Source organism: Periplaneta americana, chromosome 1 (genome assembly GCF_040183065.1).
Source record: "Periplaneta americana isolate PAMFEO1 chromosome 1, P.americana_PAMFEO1_priV1, whole genome shotgun sequence".
Taxonomy (NCBI): Eukaryota; Metazoa; Arthropoda; class Insecta; order Blattodea; family Blattidae; genus Periplaneta; species Periplaneta americana.
Window position 1 is genome coordinate 4,551,239 of NC_091117.1, and position 18,499 is coordinate 4,569,737.

General features: G+C 36.4%; 2 protein-coding genes across 5 annotated transcripts in view; both read right to left on the minus strand.

The window, feature by feature from the left end:
• Positions 1 to 1,027: 1,027 nt before the first annotated feature.
• Positions 1,028 to 10,534, minus strand: eIF3f1 (eukaryotic translation initiation factor 3 subunit f1). The gene is made up of 6 exons (XM_069826941.1): positions 10,248 to 10,534; positions 10,065 to 10,135; positions 8,510 to 8,727; positions 5,204 to 5,295; positions 4,240 to 4,490; positions 1,028 to 1,174 (listed from the first exon to the last, which is right to left on the minus strand). Exons 1-6 carry the CDS (start codon positions 10,354 to 10,356, stop codon positions 1,088 to 1,090), a joined length of 828 nt encoding a protein of 275 aa, XP_069683042.1. The 5' UTR covers positions 10,357 to 10,534; the 3' UTR covers positions 1,028 to 1,087.
• Positions 10,535 to 14,517: 3,983 nt separating this feature from the next.
• The window catches only part of puf (ubiquitinyl hydrolase 1 puf), a 153,518-nt gene continuing 149,536 nt past the window's right edge, over positions 14,518 to 18,499 (minus strand). For all 4 annotated transcript variants that reach the window (XM_069827170.1, XM_069827163.1, XM_069827112.1 and 1 more), the window contains one exon: positions 14,518 to 16,245. In XM_069827170.1, the coding sequence (XP_069683271.1) occupies positions 15,962 to 16,245 (284 nt within the window). In that variant the 3' untranslated portion in view covers positions 14,518 to 15,961. The remainder of the gene's footprint in view (positions 16,246 to 18,499) is intronic.

The following is an 18,499-nucleotide window of genomic DNA, read 5'->3' on the forward strand; positions in this document are numbered from 1 at the left end:
ATGTTTGTTTATGAAACAAGCCCAAGCGAGTTTCATAATTTTCATACGAGCGTCTTAATTACCATTATAGGCAAGTTTCATACGACTTTTTATGCTCGACCATATTTCTAACTTGAAATTATTCATAAGTATTCATGTTATTCTTATCTAAGTGAAGAGCGGAACTGACCTTCTAAATTGTGAGATGTGCGCAGACGCGAAAGTATTGATTTTTTTCCGAGGGACGAATGTCATTGACCTTGATATAATCTAGAGAATAACATGAACATTAATATTGATATAACCTGGAAATTGATTTAGAATTGAAAAACGAGATGAATTTATTTGAATATTATTTACAATTAACGCTAATTATTATAGTAACAGAACATAACTTCTGGGACAGTATTGGATTTCCAGCCTCAGTGACTTTTTGCTAATTGTCTTTCGATTGCATATCCGAGAATAATCGATACTTGCAGTTTTATAATGGTACAATGGTGATTTCTCATTGGCTGAACAACTGAACTATAATGAATGGGTGTACTTTAATGAGGTGCATTAAAGGGCTACTACCAGATGTACAATTACTACATTTCGGCATGGTCGAGCATAAAAAATCTAACAGAAAATATTCCAACAAACTGATAGAAACAACAGAATGTGATGAAGTTCAGCTTAGTTAAAATAGAGTTTGAAAACATTCTTTTGCATTACTCACGGATCGCCAGGGGTCCACAGACCACGGGCTGGGAACCACTGCTCTGCTTCAATTTCTGAACAGAGTTTTATCGAGTAGTGATAATGCCAGATGGTACCAAGTGAATCTGGAGATCGGGGGCTGTGATCAGGCACAGATTTTAATCCTGTTGGAATGAATCCTGGTTGGTTTTCCCCAGCTGTAAGGTGAATAATCCCACAGCGAATCCTCAAGTCTTCAAGCTGAGGTGCATTCGAAGCAGAGACAGAAAAAATTAACATCAATGAAACAAAGGTGACATGAGGGCAGGTATGTCCTCACTAACAGGTTATCACAAGGACGTGCAAATAGGATTTTCTTTGTTTATTTACACGACTTAATACAAATTTGTGTTACAATCCGAATGGATCACAGGGTTGTGAGAAGGGTCAGTTTCTCGTTGAGCTGCAGCTGAGTCTTCACCAGCTGGGACAGGGTGATCACCATCAGCAGGTCCTGCGAACAAATGAAAGATGCGTCCTTCATCTCTAGCGCTGCTTGTACGATGGTCATACTGAAGGTCATGAGTAACCCATTGTTATGAATCTTAATTTTTTGGACAAACCGGGTACATCATCTTAATCTACAGACTTTTCTGTCACTTTTTAACATAGTCTCCATCATACTTAGGAAGGGCTGATCATATTAGGAAGTTTAAATGTAGAAAACAAAGAACAGATGTGGCAAAATTTTCCTTTGTTAACCGCACAATAGTAGACTGGAACAGCTTACCTGCGGCAATCTTTCAGGGTGGTGCTCTCAAAATCAATACATTTAAGGAAAGGTTGAGAAGATTAGACTGAAAATGTAATTGTAGGTACAGTGTAATTATCTAACTTGTGTCATGTAATTAATTAAGTTGATATGTAACTTAATTAAGATGATATGTAATTAAGTTGATATGTAAATAAACTAAGGTAATATTTAATTAATTAAGATGATATGTAATTAAGTTGGTATGTAATTAAGATGATATATAATTACTTAAATTGGTAATAGTTGGGTGAAATAGAAGTACTTATAAGTTAGATTTACTTTGCTTATCGTAGGCGTTATTATAGAATAGTTTTTATTTATAGTCCTAGGTTTATTGCATCTACTATTTATAGATTTACGTTTATTTTATTTTATTCCATGTAATTGTAATTATTGTATATATCACTGCCACCGGGTGTATACCCAATTGTAGTGTTAATACATACATATATTTCTTTGCACACATTTCCCGCCGTTCTGTAAGCTTTAAAATTCCTTTCTTGTAGAAATCTATTTCATCTTCCTGAAGACACTGATGCACTGCTTTCCGGATGTTCTCCAACATTTCGTAGCGTTGGTCTCGCACCTGTGCCTTTACAGAACCGAAAAGATGGTAGTCTAAGGGTGCCAAGTCGGTACTGTAGGGAGAATGCGGAAGAGTTTCCCACAAAATGTTCTGATTTTCTCCATGGTGACACGATCAGTGTGAGGCCACGCATTATCGTGTTGCAGGATGATCTTCTTTCCAGGGCATTTCTCACGCAATGCACGACGGAGCTTCAAAACTGTCTGAATATAGTGGATAACATTTATGGTCTGTCCAGGATCAAGAAATTCAAACAAAATGCATTCCAGAACTCATCAACTCTTTCCTTGTTGCGTTCCGTGGAGGCAGTTCGAGGGCGACCGCTACGAGGCTTATCTTGGATGCTCGTGTTCCCATCTTCGAAATGTTTCACCATCTCCTAACACTGCTGGTGCCCCTGCACACATCTCTGTATGCACGCTGAAATCTGAGGTGAATTTCAGCAGCAGATTTTTCTTCTTTAACAAGGAATTTAATGACAGCACGCTGATGAAACGAACCGTCGCTGTTGACCATTTTGCAAATATTGCCTGTGGTCACATGATAGAAGTTAATGACGTCACAGTATGTTAATACATAGTGTGAAGTCTGTAGATTATGATCATATAATAGTTTTTGTTACATTGTTGAAATTGAAATTATAGCAGTGTGTTGCTCATGACTTTCAATACTGCCCTCTCTATACGATCACTTTTCATTAAATTCACTAGACGTTACTTTTCAAGACTGTCAACACTTTACACGTCTTACTGTCAAATCACTTACAATACTTGAGAAGTCTTTGATTGTCTTGAAAGTAAATCAGAACATGCCATAATCAAAGACTTGACAATTCTTTGAAATAACTGACCAATGGAAGTTGAAAATATTACAGTGCCCTGGCCTGCGAAAAGGGGGCAGCTCCTGGAGCTATATACAAAGTGAACCATAAGCAGTATCATTAATTTCAGGGGGTTATTCTTTGAGATATTTCAAACAAAACAGTTGATTATTTTGGACTGCTTGCTCATAAGGAAGACTAAACCATGCCCTCAAATTGTAATACTGTTCCATAATTTCTTCAATTACATCATGGTGTGTTACGGAAAGTTTCACCGTTTCTAAAGTAAGCATGGACAGCTTCCAATTTCCACGAATTTCAAAGTGAGTTGCATCTTAACAATGAACACATGCTGTATTTTCGCGTTCTTACATTTTCACAGCAAACCTAATTTCTAGCAACATTGGCTTAGAATGTATAAATGACATTTTGTATCTCCTGGAGTTTTTAAATAGGTTCATATAAGTGTAAAAATGTATAACAGAACTAAAATAACATGAGAAGTATAGGAATTTTGCCAAGATCTCAGAAAAACGAATGTGTGAAAAATGCAGAAGTACGAAACATGTGCTTGGGAGTTCCCCACAGGGAGAAGTACTCAGAATAAAATGTCACAACACCATACGTTCTATGATCGCAGATGCACTTCGATCCAAAAATCTAGGCATTCATGAGGAAGTTCATTGTATTGCTGATGGTGGGAGCTATAGATAGGAATAAACAGACAGCCGAAATAATTGATTCTACGATCAGATTTGAAATCTCAGCCACTCAGCCATCTGAAAGAGAAAAAGAAAATCTGCGAGCCTACGATTCAGTAGCTATCGGCGAAATACAACATAGAAAAAATCACAGTTACCGGTCTCTTCTTCGGAGCGAGAGGCACCATCCCGAAAACCTTTGTAAAGTGGAGGGAAAAATACAAGCTGACGAGAGATCTTCAAGATGCCATCGTCACCACCATAATAAAATTTTCTGCAGCGATATTTTGCCACCATCTTCATGGTGTACACTCAATTTCAATTGTACTAGGTTCTATTTTTTTTTCTTATGCCTTAATCTCTTTTGTTTGGAACCTGTTTATATAATTTTTCATTTTAAATTTTATTGTGAGCTATTCTGTGTCGCAGAGCAAATCCAAAATATTGGGTCAGACCAATAAATTAATAAAGATGTTTTACTGTTTAAACATTAATGTCTTGACCAGTAATAATTTCTTGTCATAACAATTTCACTGGCATAGGGCACAAGGAAGAAGGATTGCCCCTGAATTAAAAGTAATGCTGGGACGCATGTGATGCTGCTACAGGGTTTTAGCAAAGAGCTTTTTAACGGGTGCACCAAGTATCTGCTCCTGACCTTGATGTTGGAGTTGAACATGTTCTCAAACTCCTCTGGGGTCATCTTGGGCACACTGTTCACCATGTCCAGGAGGGCCCGTCCCACGGCGTTATCTGGCTGTGTGCGGCCGGCCAGCACGTCTTCCACGTATGCCAGCACGTTGTCCAGCAGGGCTGTCAGCTTCTGGGAGGCCTCTGCCACCTGGGCGAGGTCCAGCATGGGCTCCACGGTCTTCTTGCCCATCGTCATCGTCTTCTGGCACAGCTGGACTGCAGCACAATCACACAGCAATGACTGACTATGCTACTACCTACTTACTTACAGGCTTTTAAGGAACCCGGAGGTTCATTGCCGCCCTCACATAAGCCCATCATCGGTACCTATCCTGAGCAAGATTAATCCAGTTCTATCATCATATCCCACCTCCCTCAAATCCATTTTAATATTATCTTCCCATCTACCTCTCGGCCTCCCTAAAGGTCTTTCTCCCTCTGGCCTTCCAACTAACACTCTATATGCATTTCTGGATTCGCCCATATGTGCTACATGCCCTGCCCATATCAAACGTCGGGATTTAGTGTTCCTAATTACGTCAGGTGAAGAATACAATGCATGCAGTTCTGCGTTGTGTAACTTTCTCCATTCTCCTGTAACTTCATCCCTCTTAGCCCCAAATATTTTCCTAAGCACCTTATTCTCAAACACCCTTAACCTATGTTCCTCTCTCAAAGTGAGAGTCCAAGTTTCACAACCATACAGAACAACCGGTAATGTAACTGTTTTATAAATTCTAACTTTCAGATTTTTTGACAGCAGACTGGATGACAAAAGCTTCTCAACCGAATAATAACAGGCATTTCCCATATTTATTCTGTGTTTAATTTCCTCCCGAGTATCATTTATGTTACTATCTACACCAATGGAAAACAACAAGCCACTGTGCTACTGGGTGGAGGAGAACAAAGGAATGTATCCTACGTACCTCCCACGACTTCTGGTTCGTAGCAGGTGATTTCCACATTCACAGGGGTGAACATGCAGCCAGATTTACCACCAGGGACGCCAAATGGAACACTGTAAAAATGACGATGATAATATTTTAACAGAATAGCTGATAATAGGATAAGCAGAATTTAACAAAGTTTGAAATTTAAATCTGATTTTCATGAAAAACACACAATATTTACAAACAAATTTTTCTCACTATGTTATTGTTTCAACAGATATGCCGAAGTGCTTCATTAAAATCAGGTCAAAAAAAAAAAAAAAAAGAGGAAAAACAGAAAGAAAAAAGCAGAAAGGAATGAACATACAAAAGAAAGCCAGAACAAAAGAAATAAAATGAAATGCTAAAAGAGCACAAAAGAAACTACCATATCATCGAAATACAGATAAAATATAAAATGAAGAAAGGAATAAAATACAAAACAAATAATATCCAATGTAGGGGTTTTATGTGGTTAGCATGATAATCCTCCTCACCCATTATAGCTGGCTTTCGAAACCTGATTTCACTTGAGGTTGCCAATCCTTCTGTATTTGATCCTAATTTTTAACAGACTTCTGGAAAATCTAAAAAAAAGGCAGAATTTCAAATGCTTACTATAACAAGACTATGAGCCACAACCGAAAGCTAACATTATTAGTAATAAGGCAATAAACCAATGTAATTTCTGTGACCAACTCCAATGAAGCTACAGGCCTGTATGAACACGTTTGATTTGTAGTTGCTAGTTCTACATTATCAAAGTGATGATAGACACGTATTGTGTACACTTTGAGTGAACCATAGTGAAAAATGTGTTGTAAACTGGGACTAATTTCGGAATGTCACTTCATATGAAGAGAAAATATATTGCATGCCCTTCATTAATTACTTATCTTATCATAGACTCATGCTCCCCAATTGTAAACCAAAATAAAAATAAAACATTCAAACCAACATAACTGTAGTTTCATTCCTGAAATTGAGTGATGTATTCTACATGCATGTATATCTCTGATACAGTTCTTAATTTTGCATCTTTATTTCAAACATTTGATTTTATCGTGAATTAAGATGATTTATATCTTTGTTGTTCCAGAGATGTATTTTCTGAGGAAGGTTATGCTTGCCAGAAATTGGTTCCAGTGCTCATCAGTTTAAAATCAAAGCATGCCAGGTAGTAATGCTCATACACAGAGTGTGTTTTCTGTCATGAACAATGAGTAAGTAGATGTTCGAAACAGGCGCACAAAACATCTAATCCATTGCAGTCAACGCCAAGCACTCAAGCAGGGAATTTTTCTATTTATAAAAAATTATGAAAAACTATTACGTGAGGCAAAATCTGTCTTTAAATACTCTCAATTTTAGTCAACTTCCAAAGTGTAGAACAAAGTTATTTTTTAGTAAATGAACTGAATAATTTGTATATTTTCTATGTGAAAGTTTGTTGACTATTTAGTCTCCCATATTTTTTTTTTTTTTCAAAAAAAGTTTGCAGTCCTAATTTTGCTACTCACTGTAGCTTCCGAAACTCATCATGATGCTGGGTGTGCACTGCCCCCCAACCATTCCAAATTCCATATGGAACAATCAATCACTTTAGATATGTTTATTGGATGAGTGCACTCACATTTCTTCTTATTAAAAATAAATATTGCAAGAAGATTGCTGACTTAATACCATGACACTTTCCTCACAAGGAATTGAATTTTAAACAGAAAATGAACAGTTCCATTTGGGATACAGAAAAACATACTCTATAGCTTTTTTATAACACGCTACACTGAAACTTCCAATTTAGATTGAATTAGGTTAGGTTAGCTTTGCTCATATTTGTTGTGTCGTAAAAGAAATATATTTTTTTTTTTGACGCTGACACTTCCAACTTGGGTTGGGTTAGGTTAGGTTAATTTTGCTCATAACAGTTATGTAGTATTTTTTTTTTTTTTCCCGGTATTTGCATTCATTCTGTGTTCTACCTCTCTATTTCAAGTGTTCAGTAATCACTTTTAGGTTACCTGCACCCATCAATTATTTCCATATTTTAGCTATTTTCTAGTAAGTTCCTTTACATACCAAACTACCTCCCCAATGAAAATTAGATCATTTTTCCATTTTTTCTTTAGTCAAAAAAACCTTCAGTGTCGCATGCTATAGAAAACCCAAACATACACTTATTATAAATTTATTATTTATGTACAGATTATTAAAATTCTCTGAATCTGAGTTACACATCTGCTTTTTTAAACCAAATTTCTAAATTTTCACATTCGTAACTTGACAATTTATATTTAAGGGGAACACTTGCTAACAAAAACAAGTAAAACATAAAAATAAAAAATACGGTAATTAAATTAATTTTTGCTCTGCAAGCTCAATTATCCTGGAATGACCATCCCATGCAATAGCCAAAATTTCAACTGATAAAATTTCGGTGAATTTTTATTAATGTACTGCCAGCATAGGGAATTAAAAACAAACACTGAAAATACCTTAGTTTGTAGTGTGGAGTAGTAGAAACTCGATGTGATCACTGGGAGAGCTGTGGTCCCACCCTACCCGCCCTAAATAGGTTCCTTACTTACATAGGAAAATCGTCGTACTTGAAGAAGGCGGCCATATTTCGTTGTTGTGACGTTATTTGAGGTGGAGTGGGAGAATGATTGCAGTGTCGCCAACTGTGGTAACCATATTATCTTACACACCTAACCTAACCTAACCTAACGTACTACACAGCTATTGTAACATTCCTAACGTTTAGCACACCTGTTGTAACATTCCTCACAGCTTCATTTCGTTTGCCAATATTGGCATCCCTGCTACACCTATAAAATATGGTGTGCTGGAATTCTGAGTCATCTAGTGGAAGTGAAGTGAAACTGCGACTCTGTTAATTACGTTTCCGAAGTTGATTGTGTTATCTGCAAGAATTATTGCGTCATTGTAGTGATAATTGCATTTATATTGTACAATAAAAATTGAAATGTGTCGTGGCTGAGATAAAAGTGTTCTAAATTCATTTCCAGCGCCACACTCCCAGTGATAAACGTGTGAATATTCGTTAGGAGTCCCCTGGAAGTGGCCGTAGGGAACTAAAACTTGACCAAAATTTCTTCCTTCTTGAAGAATAGAATCAGTTCTCACTCTGTAACACTAGTCTAAGACATGAAGCTTCAGACCACGGAACTATGACGTGGGACAAATAAGAACGAAATACAAGAGGAAGAAAGAAATTACGAAAGAAAGGAGGAAAGGGGAGTGGAAGAAGGAATCGAAGACTGATGTGACGAAGCTACTCACTTGACGTAAGACTTGATGCCCATGCGTGTCCCGTGCAGCGTGGTGTCCAGCGTCAGGTGGATGGGGTTGTTGCACTCGCGGGCGTAGTACTCGTGGATGACGGACGAGTGGCTGGTCACCTCGTTGCCCGTTGCCCACCAGCCAACAATCGCCTCCTGGGTGTTCACTCTCCGGTTGAGGTCGTACAAGTCCATTGCATAATTCAACTCGGCTTCAACCTAAGCAAAGCACACTTTCAATGAGGCAGGAGACAACTGCACATCTTCCATTGGTAGTGAAGTTCACAGATGCAGTCGAAGGTTTAATCCACCTATGTCTTCAGGTGAAGAAAAGGGACAAGATGAGTATACTTATACTCTTTCATGCTGTTAGAAGTGGCTAAGTCCACTTTACTGATCTCTCTTCACTAGCGATAGAAAGTTCAATCCAAACATAATGGTGCAACATTAACTAAATAATAATAATTATGATGAATGACATAAACCTAAGCCACAAAGCCAAAATCTCATAGGACAGAGTAGACCTATCTAAAAGTTTGGAGTTAAATACTATTTTAAGTGGTATAATCATTTTCTCAGCATAATATAGGCCTACTTCTGTTATTGCTGAGTCAATTTTATAATATTTTACTAGTAGCTTCCCCTTACGTGCAAGAAATAATCGCGCAAAAAAAAAAATTAGGCCTATTTTTGCCAGAAGCGTGGAGTTGGACTACAATGGAGTAAAAATTGTGAGTTTTCTATAGCACGCGACACTGAAGGTTTTTTTACGAAAAAAAAGTGGGGAAAATGGTATAATTTTAGGGTGAAGGGAGTTTGGAATATGAAGAATTCATATATTACGTCAGTTGAACTGAAAACATATTATAAAATAGCTAAGGATTGGAAAGAATTTATCGGTGTAGGTAACATAAAAGTGATTTAATACGAGAAATAAAGAGGTAGAACACTTCAAAACGAACGTGAAATGCACATTTCATTCCGCTTAATACATGCAAGGCATATCAGTGGAATCCGCATCATCATGCTTTCGAAAAGGCAATAAGCCAATAATTTAATTTTGTGTGTACAAGATTGGAATTTTGAAGTAAGAGGGAAAGGAAGGAATCTGTGTTCTGAAATTTATCCGTTTTAACCTTGGAGCTCACTGGAGCCGTTTCCTTTAATTTCATAGATTAAACAGAGTTCACAAAGTGCTACGAAATGGCGTTCCTGTGATTACCACTTACAGACTTTTTGAAACAGTTTATTAGCCTACATTACATGTTTCTCCTGGGAAAGAACGACTTATGAGACCGTGGAATGGCTGAAGCAGAATTGATATTTGTCTAACCTTAACACACATAATTTAAAGAGTAATTCGGAACCAGCACTATCAATGCTAATACTATGTCACAAAGGCATAAATGATACGTCCAAGAACGGAAGAAATGAACAACAAAGACCAACTGTCATAGCCGAAGCAACGGTCATAGCGATACCCTGTCATAATGTAGGTTAATATGTGTAAAAATGCCAATTGCAAAAGTGACCACGCGTCTGTAGCCTATACTAACCTGATCTTCATACTCCTTATGTGGAACACAGAAACAATTCGTGACCTCGACAACTCCTTTTTCAACAGTGCCTGCGATAAAAGAAATTATTTTTGACTGTACATGTGACAAACATTGCACGAGTTCGTGTCCATATGGACTGGAGTTCAGTAGTGGTAAATATACGATTTTCATAAACCTTACCTAGCAAAGTTCCAATTACTCGATGGGCATCTGCATTTCTTCTTTCATACGCATCAACAATTTGAAATAAAACTACAGGATGTACCTTCACTGTTGTACTTAACGCCATTTTGAACGTATTCAGACTCAAAGAGGTTGCGCGTTCACGTTGTCCATACGCCAGAACTGTAATCGAGGGTTGAATGGTATCATTGATCGATTATTTATCTTCAATCAACTACCGACAATGCTCTTCCGCATAATCGCAACTTTTCATTGACGAAAATGTAGAGCTGACCTTTAATTATATAGTAACAATTTCACGAAACAAAGTACGACACCAATAATGGGTCATTATATTCATAGAATTTGAAAATGCACATAAATTTTGAGCTACAATGGCGTGTGTTGTATATATAAAAGTAAATGATTTAACTGCTGAAAGCGCTATCTGTAACAGTTTTGAAGTAATACAATTCGGAAACTACCAATCTCTCTGGCTCAGTCGTCAATCTGTATTATCTGAAAGCCTTAAAATAAATACTGTTGATAAAACATGCTCTCCCATGACTAACTTTATGCTCAACGGTTCAGTTCCTTTATTATTTTCCAATGGTGATTGTATTAATGTGGTACTGATCTTCTTTATTATTAATGTGGTACTTCATTTTCTTCGCCCAGTGTATTGACAAGAATTTAATGACTATGTTGTTGTTTAGTGAACAGTCTGAACCTCATAAATGGCACCAATAAGGCATCACTCATGAGGCAACTAAGTCAAAAGATGATCGAGTAGAATGGCCAGTTCCTTTCTTTCTCCATTGTGTACGTCACTGACTAATCAGACTTCATATGTATACAAACAACTGAAGACTGGACATAAAGGCTTTGAAAATTAGTTTTTCACGTAAAAAGATCAAGATGTATAAAAAAATCCATGTCCTTGGCTCAATTCACTGAGAAAAATGTTAAATGACTATGTAGTGATCATTAATCCTTTAAGAAAGGAAGACTCTTCTATACATGTGTAGTATTGTGACGAGAGACAGTAAAAGGAAAAAAAGAAAAAAAAAAAACTTTAAAATTGCAACAAAACGTATATATAATTTTGTAGGTAGCCTACTATATAATCTCACTTATGAATATTTTTTCTTTTGATATCAATTGCACCTTTTCATTTGTCTATTACATAGAAATTAAAAAATAACAAAGAAATTCGTTAAGAATTTACTTGGAGTAAATCGTGATTGCTTTTTTTAGTCTCAAATGCTTGTTCATGTCTATTAAAATTACCATATTACATACATAAACTGACTCGAAAATATTGCATATATATATATATAAATCCGTTCAATAATTTCAGGTGAAATCGTTGCACACAGAAAGACAGACTTACCTGTCCAAAGCCAGTTTCGAGCAATCAGGGTCACTGAAAACTTGTACTTCTTGCTGAATCACAATATTTTCTATTTATAACTAGTATGGTATAATGAAATAGTGAAAAGATGTACATGACAAATTATAGGGAAAAAGAAAGAAATTTTTAAATAAGAAAACACTGAAAAATATAATAATAAAGACAAGACTAAAAACATGGTCTTCAATCAAATCAAGATGTGAAGAGTCTATGAAATTACTTAACTCTCTCAGTAATATCTCGGCATCGAGAGCTGCTACAGACCTGTGCGACCACTTGTTTGATTTGTAATCAGGAGTTCTACAGTATTAAAGTAATAATAGACACATACATGCACTCTGAGTGAAACATACTGAGTAATGTATTCTACGTGATGGTGTATCCTGATACACAGCACTTATTTAATGTTAGTGCTGGTCAGTCACTTAGACTGATCGACTTCTAACGACCCCAACAAGTCGGATGCTATTTCACTTCCTAAGATGAAAGGTAAATGCAACCTTCCAACATGTTATGAGTTGCTTGCATGCTTTACAAACAATTAAAAAAGCTACACATCTTCATACAAAGACCAGAAAAAGGAATGGGATCTGAGAGGATGGTAACATAGACAGCGATGATTTCAAGGTTTTAGGAATCTGTATTGGATCACTGTAGTTAGTATCAGATATGACTGAACCAAGCTTCTGGAAAAGGGCAGAATTTATATACAAATGCACTAAGATATTGAACATCTGTGCTGAGAAATGGCAGTTATACTATAAACTGAGAATGAGATGAAAATATACACAAGATGGAGCTGCTAGAGAAATAGATGTGTTATGTACGAAAAAAAGACATCTTGGACCAAGGACATTTATTTTTTTGCTGCAGGCAACTTGATGACACAGGAATAAGGAAATGGAAGAATGTTGTCAGATGCACGAGGACTGAGGGAGCAAAACAAACTCTGCCATCTGTGGGGAGACTCCAAAAGTAATGCATATTTTATTTAACAGCCTTCCTTTTTAGAACGTCATTATTTGTATAGCATGTTGTATAGTCTTGCAGGGAAAACGTGTTGTTTTTTATGTAACCCTTATCTCTCTGAATACTTTGTACCAGAATTTCTATCATCTCGACCTTCTTTCCTCTTATTACCTTCTTATCGCCATAAATTCCAGACTACCAATCAGCTCTGGCCATTACTTGCGTTCACTTTCTTCTACTTTTCCATGTTGAAACTTCTCTTGAAGTTAAGATCTTTTGATTCTCATTCCAGATGGTAGTCTTATTTGTTTAACTGACATTCAAGTTTTATATCATCTTGTTATGATAAGTGAGGATATGAGGCATCTGCTATGCAGTGCTACCAACCCTCTCATATTTTCCTTTATTCCACAATAATGAGGAAAGAATGAACTATATGCAATGCTGGATATGTAAACGCACAAGGACCATTGCAGTCATTCATTTGTTTTAGCTTATGATTAAAGTAGACCACGGTTCAGCAACACAGCCATCGTGTGGAAACAATATACAGGGTGAGCCATATAAACCTTTACCATTTTAATAAGTTGTAATTTATATTTGGGAGTTAGTATAAACTTGAAATTGAAGATTATGATCTCTTTCCTGCAGGGAAAATTTATATTGGTACCCCTGGCACAATTGTCGTCCATTGTTGATATTGATATTGGCTATTATTGCAGAACGTATGTAGTGATTAGTTTGTCCTAATATCCCAAATATGCAGTACTCACTTCGATACCATTTTTTGGCAATAATGTGCTCGCGTTTGCAAGTCTGGTTCCTTCAATTCCTGCACTACACACATTCTGTAAACGTGATTTCTGACATGTGCCATTTCAGTAGCCTGTCTCTTGAATCGATGCAACAGTTTCTTTGGAGAGTTCAGTAAACGTTCTCGAACATTGTCCACACAAGCTTGAGACATTGCAGGTCTGTGTTTTTCATTCTCGCTAAGAAGTGAGTCAGTTGTCTGCAGCTTTCTCACTATCGACAAACTTGTTTGCTTGGTTGGAACATTGCATATACCGAATTGTTCGAAATGCCTGTTGCTGTTTAACCAGGGAATTTGTCATCCAGTATGTTTTCAGGAGAAAAGTATGCTGTCGAATCGCTATTCATGTCCTACAATAATTGCCAATATCAATATCAACAATGGACGACAATCATGCCAGAGGTACCAATATAAATTCTACCAGAATCACAGAGATTATAATATTAAATTTCAAGTTTATACTAACTCCCAAAGAGAAATTATAACTCGCTAAAATGGTACAGGTTTATATGGATCACCCTGTAGAATAAGCCAGTGAGAAAACCTGTTATTTTGTGCTGAAACAATATCATTTGTAACATGAGAAAGAAAGTGAATTTTGCAAAATATATAATGGCAAAGTATGTCATCACTATGACGCCATTTTAATTTAATTTAATTTATTAGTCTGGCCCAATATTTTGGGTTTGCCTTGCGACACAGAATAGCTCACAATAAAATTAAAAATTAAAAATTATATAAACAGGTTTCAAACAAAAGAGATTAATACATAAGAAAAAAACAGAACCTAATACAATTTAAATTGTACTTAGACTTCAACAAACAAAATTGATAACACAATCTCAAGGGAAAAAATGGAACTCTCTGCATCAAAATCCACAGTTGATTCCCGATTTACCACGAAAATCGTCTGTAGCTGCATTTAGATTGGCAACAGGCCATGATTGTTTGGCCAAACACCTGCATAGAATTGGAATATATCAGTCCCCTAACTGCCCATTGTGCAACTCAAACCAAGAAATGGATTCGGAACACCTCAAAATCTGTGCTTCACTGGCTGGCCATGATAATATCTTTGAAAAATATTGGAGTGCAAGAGGTCAAATGACTTTATTGTCAAACGCCTGGCATTAGAAAACAACAACAACAATTTAAATTGAGTGTACACCATAAAGATGCTGGCAAAATAACGCTACAGAAAATACTCGTGCATTACTCGTGGAGTGGCCCCTTAAACAACAGCTACAGGTCTTCAATGTTACTCATTTATTCCACAGCCATGGATTACAATCCTTATTTCTAACCAAAGTGAAACAATTATGAAAGCTTTGGTCCAGTAACTCAGTAGTTTACACACACACGCACACATACACTCACAAATGCACACACAATCACGCACTCTTTCGCACACACGCACAAAATATCTCAGTCATCAAGAACGCTCAGACGTATTCCACTAAATGCAGGAACCTTGCAGGACACAAATGAGTGACGTATGCAACTACAAGCAAACTGACACCTGGGAGGTTCTCGACAGAAAGCGAAAATAGGGAACTGCATCTTCATATAAAGTTACCCGGATACAAAAACTGAGGACAATGGAAGTCGTTCTTCACACACTCACACACAATCCTTTCTGGCTGCAATCACTTGTTTGAGTCTGTACAACAGTCATCCATGTATTTATAAATGGAGAGCACAAACGCGTTAAGCTACACATATTCAAATCACCCTCGAGTGTGCTGATATCCGTAAATAAATAAGCCTGTAATATAAACTGGTCAGTCTCACACTCACAAGATTATTATAGTTATATGTATATTTGTATCTATGTATATATATCTCCGATGTGCACCCTGTCTCACCAAGGGTCTACAAGTTTGACGGAGAGAAAGAAGTAACATTACTACAAGGACTAGTTTAACTGGGGGCACAATACTGCTATGTACACTGCATTTCATCTCTCAATATCACATTATTTTATGTAGCAGTTACATTTAATGTGGCTGAATCTCAAAAAAGCTTTTAAAACATTTAGAAATATCGTTTTCAATTGGGGTGAGAATGGAATGGACACAATCTGGCCCTTGATGCAGGCCAGTAAATGAAACATTAAAACTCCGTAAACACTATTTTCATGGTCACAACATAAGAAATGGCTAACTCACCTCGCTTCGTAACAGGTCATGCTGTTGAATTTTCAGTCAAAATAAACCAATCCTCGTCACGTTAGGGGGGAAATAGTTCAACTTCCGGTTTACATATGGAATAATGATCTATATATCTGCTGTTTTTTTTTTTTGGCATTTTGTCCAAGAATCCATAGAAGAACCAAACAACTAACAAATGCTTCATAAGTAATACCATTTATACTTTTTGCACACCATAAAAAACGTAGTATATAAATGAGAAATTATATATATCTGGGCCTGTCAGACATATTTAATGTAAACATCCCCTGCGGACTCTATGGCCGCACGGGGCATCAACAGACTAGTTAGTATACTCACAAGGTCAGATATATAACAACTCTATTCAACCTTTTTTCTCTACCAATTCCTTTAAATCCGTAACAGTCTTTTCGAGAACTTCAAGCCAGTCCGCATCTTCCTGCTCCTCCACCGGGGACGAGAGTTCGTCTCCTTCCGTTTCTTTCGAACAACAAGCTGAAGATGATGACGAAGATGACGACGAAGATGAAGATGAAGATGCTGAAGTTGAAGCTGAGCCTAAAGTTGCTATTGTAGTAGTTGGCACTTTCGAGCCCTCTGTTTCCTCCTTCTCAAGGCCTAATTTTCGCTTTTTTGACGGAGTCTCATCTGTAAAGTCAACATCAAGGTCATGTCAGAAATATGACAATGCCAGAACTTTTTCTTTGTACCGATACAAAACTTCCCTCAGCAGCACAACCTGTTCTATCTAAGGACACATCAGTTATCTTCTAATAAATGAGACGAATCTAAGTTTGATGTCGTAACAATAATTTAATTACCAGCTGTTTGTAAATAATTTGATTTCTGGGTTATATTGATATGTGATTAACAGTTAGGAATATTTAGTACACAGAGCACATTTTGAATTTAATTAATTGATTGTTAGCTAGACAGTGATACAGCCTATTTCTGAACTTCTCTACATAGCATTGCCACAGTTTCAAAACCATACATAAATAACTTAAATCCAAACTTCGGTTTTTATTATCCATTTTTAATTTTTAAACACTAGGTTTATAATACAGAACCATAATATATCTTAATATTAGTTTGTTACTACCTGAAATAACCTGTAATCAACAATAGTCTTTATAGTCTTATTCCCTTCAGTTTTATCACCAATAACAATCCAGGTTTCCAGGTAACGATAAAAAACAAAAGATGTTAAACAAATGACTGAGATTATAAACAATTTAATACTCTTTATGCTCGACCATGCCGAAATGTAGTAATTATACACCTGGTAGCAGACCTTTAATGCATGTCATTAAAGTACACCTACTCATTAAAGGTCAGGTCTTTCAGCCAATGACGACTCAGGTTACAACTGTTCAGCCAATGACAGGTCAGCTTTCTACCGTTATAAAACCGCAAGTATCGATTATTCTCGGGAATGCAATCGTAAGAGAATTAGCGAAAAGTCACGGAGGCTGGAAATCCAATACTGTCGCAGAAGGTTATGTTCTGTTACTATAATAATTAGCGTTAATTGTAAATAATATTCAAATAAATTCAATTTGTCATCTCGTTTTTCAATGTCTAATTTAATTTCAATGTTATCTCTGTAGGTTCTTATGGCCTAGCAAGGTCAATGTGAACATCTGTTCCTCGGAAAAAATCAATACTTTCGCGTCTGCGCACATCTCACAACATACGGGACATTGGTCAAGGTCAGATACAAAGAAAATTAATAATATCAAGTTAGAAATATGGTCGAGCATAAAAAGTCGTATGAAACTCGCCTATAATGGTAATTAAGAAGCTCGTATGAAAATTATGAAACGAGCGCAAGCGATCGTTTCATAAATATCCATACTCGCTTCTTAATTACTATCATTATAGGCTCGTTGCATAATGTACTATTCAAAAGCTGCGAAGATGGAACTTAAAATGTAATTAACATTTGTTTCAAACTTCTCCCTCAATATCTAAATAGACGTGTTCTTTTGTTTATATTAAATTTGGTTAAACTAGTGCTGAACACACATGCTTCATTCTTCATTCATGCTTGACTTATTTATTAGGTTGAAGCATATTATGTTCGTAGAGATTTTTTTCGTCATCACAACCCTGTGTTGTTAGGAGATGTTTATCATCTGTCATTTGTTGTGCTTGTAAATTACGCCTTGAATGTTGCGGATCTGAAGAAAGTTTGTACTATTTGCGGGCTAAAGAAGATGGAGTATCAAGTGGAGAAAAAAGAACACTTCCGACATATTCTTCCTACTCTCCTCACGCAACTTCAACTGTCTTACCAGTCATAGCAACATAACTTTGGTGACATTACAAAAGTTTCACGCTTGTGAACACTCAGTTATGTATACTTTAGGCTTTTGTTATGATTGCATATACGAATCTGTGACAGGTTAGGTAAGGTTAGTTTCGACTTTTGTTATGCCTCGCATATAGGTAATATCTGTGACAGGTTAGGTTAGTTTAGGCTTTTGTTATGCCTTGCATATACGAATCTGTGCAGGATTTTCAAAGATTGGTGATTTTTGTTCAGTAATATTATCATTATTGGCTAGCGTAATGGCAGACGTAAAAATGAAATCATATTATGGAAGCTGTGTGTTTATTTCATTATTATATTTGATTGTGCTTCACTATTTTTCAGTGGTTATTGAATTAACACAAGTTTTTCGTTCTTCACATTACATTGTATCGTGTGTTTTATGTTCCTTCACTTCACTAGAAATCACGTTTCCACTTCCGTTATCCTGCACCTCTCATTTCACACATAATTTACATTTCCGAACTACATATTTCCTTTTATTCAAATATTTTCCTATATCATCCTTAACTTTACAAACTCATCTCCACAAAAAATCCCTTACAAATTCAACCATTTCCACTGTCA

Coding starts and splice junctions, on each gene's coding strand:
- eIF3f1 (XM_069826941.1), bottom strand. CDS start 10,356: ATGGCGTTAAGTACAACAGTGAAGGTACATCCTGTAGTTTTATTTCAA. Junction 10,136..10,247: donor AGTAATTGGAACTTTGCTAG/GTAAGGTTTATG, acceptor CTTTTATCGCAG/GCACTGTTGAAAAAGGAGTT. Junction 8,728..10,064: donor ATAAGGAGTATGAAGATCAG/GTTAGTATAGGC, acceptor TGCTTTGCTTAG/GTTGAAGCCGAGTTGAATTA.